At 33.7% G+C, this 8,541-nt stretch overlaps 1 protein-coding gene across 1 annotated transcript; it reads right to left on the reverse strand.

Moving 5' to 3' along the window:
* Positions 1-7,080: 7,080 nt before the first annotated feature.
* LOC120162927 (transcription factor MYB20-like) lies at positions 7,081-8,166 on the reverse strand. The gene is made up of 2 exons (XM_039172975.1): positions 7,875-8,166; positions 7,081-7,794 (listed from the first exon to the last, which is right to left on the reverse strand). The coding sequence occupies exons 1-2, from the start codon at positions 8,135-8,137 to the stop codon at positions 7,188-7,190; spliced, it is 870 nt and encodes a 289-aa protein (XP_039028906.1). The 5' UTR covers positions 8,138-8,166; the 3' UTR covers positions 7,081-7,187.
* Between the last annotated feature and the right edge of the window lie 375 nt (positions 8,167-8,541).

The following is an 8,541-nucleotide window of genomic DNA, read 5'->3' on the forward strand; positions in this document are numbered from 1 at the left end:
AATAACCCTTCTAAGGGAGCTCGTGTCCAGGTCAGTTTCGCTGGTAACAACCTCTATCTATTTTCATTCAATTCTGATACAGCTAGGGATTGGGTATTGGAAAATGGTCTGTGGCACATTCTTAACAAGCCGTTAATCTTAAGAAAATGGGAGCCTAACCTTCAAAGATTACATTTCGATTTGTCTAAAATTCCATTATGGGTGCATATTTATAATGTACCTCTCAAATTATTTTCGAGAAAAGGATTAAGTTATATAGCTAGCGCCATTGGAAATCCTTTAACTATGGACTCTGTTATTGCCTCTAGAACTAGACTAGAATTTGCAGAAATATATGTTGAGGTAGGAGTTAACGATGATATTCCCCAAACTATAGAAGTTGTTATGGCTAATGGTCAGTCTACTACAATTTATGTGGAAGTCCCTTGGTTTCCAAAGTGCTGTAAGAATTGCAACTCGTTTGGACATAATGAAAAAGGATGTCTCCTTAAATCGACTGCTAAATCTGTTTCTACACAGATTTAGAGGAAAAAGAGTGACTCTTCTAAAAGTGCTGATAATTCTCTTAATGATACTAACAATTCATACTCTTCTCTTGAAATCATTGCATCTCCTTGTAAAGAGGACTCTACAAACCTTATCTCAAATATTCCAAATGTGATCTTGGAGCCTGAATCTTCAAATGTTGTGTGCAATGACTCTCCTTCTCCATTAATTCCCTATGAACCCCCTGTAGAAGGTCTTCCATCTATCCATCTTCACTCAGACTCTAAAGTCAAAGATAACAAAGATCCAATTATTTCAAAAAGAGGCAGAGAAAGACCTGTAAAGATTAAAACCAAATATGCAATTAAAGGTTCTGCTAACAGATTTGAAATATTAAACACAGTTGATGAGAACTCTCCATCTCTAGAGGACCATTGCAAAAAACCTCGGGTTGCTGCCTCAGGTGTGACTTTGCTACTCAAAGACCATAAAGCCAAAAAGAAGAAACATTTAATTAAAGTTAAAAGTAACTCTGATAGAGTTATTGGAGGTGGTTGATCTTCTTCTTCTTAATGATTATATGTTTTTGGAATGTTAGAGGATTAAATAATCCTTAGAAACAAAATAAAATTCTTCTTAGAGCTAATCTCTATAAGATCGATGTCCTTTGTTTGATGGAGACTAGAGTCAAAAACGAAAATGCTGAAGTCATTTTCAATAACAAGTCCAGGGATTGAAATATCTTTTCTAATTATGATTTTGCTCCCAATGGTCGAATTTGGATCCTTTCGAAAAAAAATAACTTGATTTCTCCTTTTGTCATGCTTCTGATCAATGTATCTCAGTCAAAGGTTACTATAAAGGTTCCCCTTTTATCTTATTTGCTATCTATGGGAAAAATGATGGAATTCAAAGAAGACTTCTCTGGTAGCATCTTAGAGACCTTGATTCTATCTATGGTTCTTTTCCTTGGATTCTTGGGGGAGATTTTAACATTTTCCTTCACTCTCTTGAAAGATATGATCATGATATGCTTGGACCTTATTCTTATATTGAAATGAAAGACTTTCAGGAAATTCTCAATGATCTCCTTCTTCAAGATCATCCGTTCTTTGGGTCAACTTATACTTGGAGCAACAAACAAAAAGATTCATTTCTTGCCAGGAAACTTGATAGAGTTCTTATAAACTCTGCTTGGGTAAACTCTTTCCATAATTCTTTTGTTAAATTTCTTGCTCCTGGTCTTCATACCATTGTATGATTCTTACCTGGCTTAATAAAGATCCTCCCATTAACCGACCAAAGCCTTTTAAGTTTTTTAACTTCTGGACTACTCATCCAAATTTTCTGCATGAAATCCACCAGTCCTGGCAGCAGCCTGTTTAAGGCAACCATATGAAATTTCTTTTCCTTAAACTTAAACGTCTTAAATCTTTCTTAAGGGATTTCAACAAGGAAAACTTTAACAACATTTCTGATAGGGTGAAGAAAAAGAAAGAAGAGCTAGAGCATGTTCAACTTTTAACCCTTAAGGGTAGCAGCCCATCGAAACTGAACTGAGAATTCAGTCTGAGCTATTAACCCTTGAAACTGCTGAAAACATGTTCCTTAAGCAAAAATCCAAAATTCAGTGGCTCAAAGAGGGGGATAAATGTTCTAAGTTTTTCCACTCTATAATTGCTTCAAAGTACAAGAGAGAACCCATTAGAGTCTTACTAATGATCAAGGAACCATACTTGAAAACTTTGATGATATGGCTTATGAAATCACTGGTTTCTTCAAAAAATAATTGGGTACTGCCGACACAAATGTTAAAGACACAGACCCGGCTACTCTGACAAATCTGTTTAATCTTAATTTGACTAAAGAAATTCTAGCAGATTTAGACAAAGACATTAATGATGAGGAGATAAAAGAAGCTATCTTTACTCAAGGTAATGACAAAGCTCCTGGCCCGGATGGCTATTCTCCTTTATTCTTCAAGAAGTCTTGGGTTGTTATTGGGGAAGATGTTAGTAAAGCTGTTCAATTCTTTTTTCAAAACTCTTTCACCTCTCATGCTTTTAACTCCACCATTATAACCTTGGTTCCTAAGATCACTAATCCTAGCAAGGTTACTGATTATAGACTAATTTCCTGTTGTTCAGTGGTTTATAAAGCTATCACTAAAATCATTGTGAAGAGACTCTCTATTCTGCTGGCTGACATAATTACTCCCAACCAATCTGCCTTTGTCAAAGGTAGATCCATTATTGATAATACCCTTCTTGCCCAAGAACTTGTTAAAGGTTATGAGAGGAATTCTTTATCCCTTAGATGTGCTATTAAGATAGATCTTCATAAGGCTTTTGACTCGCTCCATTGGGGATTCATATCTTATATTCTCAAGGCTATTGAGCTGCCTACTAAGTTTATTAAATGGATAGAAACTTGTTTCTCTGAAGCAAGATATTCTATTTCTTTTAATGGCTCTTTGATCGGATATTTCAAAGGAGAAAGAGGCATAAGACAAGGAGACCCTATATCCCCTATCTTATTTGTCTTTGCTATGAACATCCTCTCTAATCTTCTTAATATTGCTGCAATAAGAGGTGTGTTTGGATTTCATCCAAAATGTAAAAAACTTGGTCTCACACATCTCTCTTTTACTGATGACCTGCTTATTTTTTGTAAAGGAATCTTGAATCTGTGACTGGTGTGATTATAGTGCTTGAAAAGTTTTATGACATGTCTGGACTAAAAATTAATGCAGCTAAATTCGAACTGTTTACTGTTGGTATTCCTAATAGAACTATCGAGATTATCAAGCTTTCTACTGGTTTTTCTCATGGTCTTCTCCCTGTCCGATATCTTGATGTACCTCTTGTCACTAGAAAGCTTAATGCTAAAGACTACTCTGGCCTCATTGACAAAATTAAATCCATAATTTATCAGTGGTCTGGGAAACATCTAAGTTACACATAAAGACTTGAACTGATTAAAACAGTCCTTCTTAACACTGCAAATTTCTGGTGTATGAAGTTTCTTCTCCCTCAGACTGTCATTAATAATATTAATCAGTTATGCTCTCGCTTTCTTTAGAAGGGTTCCGATTCTGCAACTTCTGGTGCAAGAGTTAGCTGGGAGAAGATCTGTTGTCTAAAGTCTGAAGGTGGTATGGGATTAAAGAACCTCAAATCTTGGAATAAAGCCACTATGATTCAGCTCATTAGAAACCTTCTTGCTGGTGAAGGTTCTTTATGGATAGCTTGGATCTACAGCTATGTTATAAAAGACAAAGACTTTAGAGTTATGACTGAAATTCACACTGCTAGTTGGAGCTTCAAAAGATTCTTAAAATTAAAAGCAGAGGCTATCCTTATTCTTGATGCAGGTGCACTGACTACTAAACACATTTGGGAGGTGATAAGAATTAAACATACTAAGGTCCCATGTCACAAGCTTATCTGGTTTCCCCTTCACATTCCTAAACTAAGGCTTATTTCTTGGATGACTATCCTTGATAGACTTCCAACTAGAGACAAACTCTCTCGCATGGGAATTACCACTACGGTCTCTTGTGTTCTTTGTACTGATTCAAATGAATCCAGAAACCATCTATTTGCTGATTATTCAATAGCAACCAACTTGTGGAAAGATATCTTAACTCTCAATCACCTATCCAAGTCTCAAATGTCATGGGATGAAATGCTTTCATGGGCTTCTTCATCTTGGAAAGGTAAATCCCTTCATACTACCATATTGAAGATTGCTTGGTGTTCCTTCATCTACACTATATGGGAGGAAAGAAATCGCATGATTTTTCAAGGAAGAGCAAGAACTATTGAAGAATTATTAAGCTCCATCAAAGACATTGTAGGTGCTCAACTTAGCAATAGAGACCTCAATAGATCGATCATGTTAACTCTTTACTTTGTAACAATTAGGGTATAGGTTAGCATTCTTTTGTTGTACATAGCTTTCTTTGATCCTTGACTGGGTTCTTTGTATTGACATTTACTTGGATAAATAAAATTTTACTTATCCAAAAAAAAGAGTTTGTTGACTTTTATTATGAATATCCAAAAAAAAAGAGTTTGTTGACTTTTATTATGAATTTATTGCTGCTAAGTCGACACCTGTGCTTTAGTCAATTTAATGTTTCGTTGCGCCATTCCACGAGTTCATCAGCGACTGGACAAATGAAGGTTCTATATGAGACTTTTGTTCAATTCAATGTCATTTCGTTCTAATCATTGTTATCCAGACAATCGTGATTCGTGATCGGTATCTCCACGCGCCTCCATATCGCTCCTCCTCATTATATTTTCAAAATATTAAATATCAGCATTTTCAAAAAAAATAATCGCGGAATTAATTAAGGTTCAATATCATTTCAAGTCCAGGAATAAAATTATTCATATTTCTAATAAAACAAAAAATATTATTATGTGGTAACCTTATATTATGAAATATCTTACAAGACAGGTAAAGTGAATGTTCTTAGTTTGGTCCGAAGTGATTTGGATTGAAGATAATGAGATTGATGTTGAAATATATAGTGCAACAAATACGGTGCTCATTGGCCACAATACTCCAAACTATTGGCCGATGAAATTCACTCCAAACTTTGATAAAAAGCACTTTATTATTAATATATCGAGTAATAGTTTAATGTAAACTATAATGATCTTAAAAGGAGGTGGGTTGCAGGCTTAAAAGAAGAGATAATTGATTACAGTGAGAGGAATATTGAAGTTAAATGATAGATTTTGACACGTGTGTATATTATTTAATGATAAATACGATTGGACCGTCGTCATTGTTACTAATAGTCTACGGTTTTGGGTTACACGACAAAGCAATGTTTTAAAATAGTAGTTGCCAAGTTAAGCCAAAGTGATAAATGCAATACAAATAGTACGGACTTACATTAATTATCGTATATGCAATTTCATTTTGGAAAAGGAAGTGAAAACGAGAGCGTTAAGGAAGGAGTGAGATTATATCTTAAGATAAATTACAAATTTATCACCTAATTTTGTTCTTATTCTTAATTTAACCATTAAAATTTTAAATTTTTTAGTTTATTCTTTAAACTTTTGATTTATTCCTAAGTTGGTCATTTAGGTGTTAAATACAAAATTAAATGTTGACATGATAGTCACATGTACTAACATGAACTGTTTTTTGTTGAAATGTCATTCACCCGTCGTTCACGTTATTTTCTTTTTTTCCTCTCTCTCTATCTTTTATCTTCTTCCTTCAAAGAAAAATGTTTTATTGTTTTATTCTTGTATCACATTGACATTGGAATCACCATTCTCTGACATTTTTTTAGACACTAATGAACTTGTCTCATCATCTCCTACCGTTCTTTTAGTTTAGATTTTCTCAAAATTACTTTAAAATTTGTGAAACTCAACCCAAAATCTAAAAAATCATGAAACTCCAAACCAGTAAGTGGTACAACTTCCAGCATCTAATCAATGTGTACTCAAGATATACATCTTGCTTTCTCCTTTTTCACCTCTCCACTGTTGGGATTTGGAAGAAGATGCTCAATCATCGAGAAATCAAAGGAATTTGGAACCAATATTTTTTTATACAAAATGAAGAAAGTTTTGGGGCCATTTCAAAAAATTTAAAAGATAAATGCCTAGTCATAACGTTGTTAAGTATTTAACGATAGAGTGATCAAATTATGAGTAAATAAAAAAATTTAGACTTTAATGATCAAAATATGAGTAAGAAAAAAATGAATGATAAAATGTATAATTTACACTTAAAAAAAGTTTGAGAATACTTTTACAAAATTTTTACCTTTTATTTTTTGTAACTACTTGAATTGAATAATCAATAAGTTAATTTATTACAATTTTTTTGATAGTCTAAGTATGATTATAAGGTAATGCATGTTTGAAACTTTCGTAACCAATTGACAACGTACATACCCTGCAGATACAACTGCTCAAACCCAGAACCTCTAGAGATAACATTATTCTCTTTTTTACTATTGAGGAGACTTGATGAGTTCCAACTAATTACAAACTTTATGCATAATTTATATAAAAAAAAATTAATGCTTATCTATTAGCCGATGAATATTATGATAATTATCTACATCAAGATCGAATACTACATATGTCTATTATGATAGTGATTTTTATTTTAAATATTTTACTTTATTCATAACATTGATATTTAAATTTTAAGTATTATTTAGGAACTTAATAATGATTTATTGATTAATTAATCTGAATCAGATACGGTTAATGATTCTTCTAGTACATTTTAAATCTTAGAATGTTATTCTAAAGCAACTTACTATTATTACAAGTAAAAATTCAAGAAATCAAAGCAAAGTTCATCAAAAAATTTAAGTTGGTGGAGAATTTTTTTTTTGGACACAACCTATATTTCAAAAATAATCTTATAGATCATTAAAATCAATTTCATCACAAAATCTCAGTCTTATTTAAATAGGACAAGATTTGAACTCAAATCACATGAATATTGATTTATGCTTCTCTTCCATTCATCACATACAAATTGTGTGTGTATATGTATATATATATATATATATATAACTAAAAAGAAGCGATGGTTTTTTCGCAACTTGTTATTTTCCTCTCTTTTACAAGGCGTGACAACCGAAAAGGAATATTACAACAAATAATAGCCACATTGAAATTAAAAGGGAAAAAAACAGTGGAAATTAATCAGAAAAGTTCATGTTGGCGAGAATCTTGATCAAATCCCATTTGAGGAGACGATAATGAATGATCAAGAGGTAGCCTTTTGTCACTTTCCTCATTGATTAGCAAATCCCAGATGTTGAAATCATCATTCCACAAGCTCAATCCGTTGCTTGCGTTGTAATCATCAGATGGCCAGTCAAAACCAGGGAAGTGCTGTAGTTCTTCAAGGAACATGGAAGAGTGACAGGAAGACGAAGACGGTGAGGATGAAGATGTTGATGGTGGACAATTAGGAACCAAAATTTCATGGGGTTCCATCAAAGGAACCTCATCGGTGCAAAAACCATTGATTTCAACGTCTTTCACCATTGGGTGGTTTTCCTCCTCCTCCTTTGGTTTAGTTATTGTGGACTTTAAGGATGATGATGTTTCAGGTTCCTTTGTTTTGTCATCTTGTTTCTTTTGCTCTTGCTGTTGGGGACGATGATGTTCCTCGGCAGGGGATAATGGCTTATGCGTGAGAGGATCGATCCCCGTTTTCCTCAGCTTTTTCTTGATGTGTGTATTCCAATGGTTCTTGATCTCGTTATCAGTTCTTCCGGGGAGATGAGAAGCTATCTTAGACCACCTGGTAAAACAAGACAAATACTCCCAAAAGAACAAAAAGAAAGCAACTTTACAAATGAAAAAAAAATGTTTGTTTTTCACCTGTTGCCGAGTTGAGCATGGAGATCGATCACCATTTTCTCTTCAAATTCAGACAAAAGTCCTCTCTTCAAATCTGGTCTGAGATAATTAGTCCATCTCAGCCTGCAACTCTTGCCACACCTTAACAGCCCTGCAAGCTTAGGGACGGCTCTCCAGCAGCATTGGCCATTGGTGAGGATGAAGTTAATAAGCTTCTTATCTTCTTCAGCAGTCCATGGACCTTTCTTCAACCCAACCTTATCACAACAGGGTTGCCTTCCCATCTTTGATTATTAAATCAACTCAAAACGAAAGGAACTCTCTTTCAAGTTAGTGATAACAATACCAAGTTTCCACCTTTATATTATAAACGATTCATCCCCATACCCCCTGCCCCTGAGCTCTGCCCACTTTATTTATTTATTTATTTAAATACTATTACTTTTTGTCTCGGCTATTACACGTGTATATCAATGAGGCAAACGTGGCATGCCACTTTGGGAATGCTCTAATTCATCAAATATTTTTGTATGTCTATTTTTGCTTTTGTTTCAATTTCAACGTAGATTCGGTATTTTATGTTTTATAGAATGTTTTCTTGTATTAATAGAACGATACATTCATATTTTTTACTGGTTTTTATTTACATTTTTTTACCATTGATTTTATTGCTTGAAGAGCAATGTAA

The sequence above is a fragment of the Hibiscus syriacus genome, unplaced genomic scaffold (genome assembly GCF_006381635.1).
Source record: "Hibiscus syriacus cultivar Baekdansim isolate YM2019G1 unplaced genomic scaffold, ASM638163v2 tig00002919_pilon, whole genome shotgun sequence".
In the NCBI taxonomy this organism is placed as follows: Eukaryota; Viridiplantae; Streptophyta; class Magnoliopsida; order Malvales; family Malvaceae; genus Hibiscus; species Hibiscus syriacus.

What these genes read in the sequence shown, in the direction of transcription:
- LOC120162927 (XM_039172975.1), bottom strand. Translation starts at nt 8,137, where the DNA reads ATGGGAAGGCAACCCTGTTGTGATAAGGTTGGGTTGAAGAAAGGTCCA. An exon ending in CATGCTCAACTCGGCAACAG is followed by an intron (nt 7,795 to 7,874) that starts GTGAAAAACAAA and finishes TTGTTTTACCAG; the next exon opens with GTGGTCTAAGATAGCTTCTC.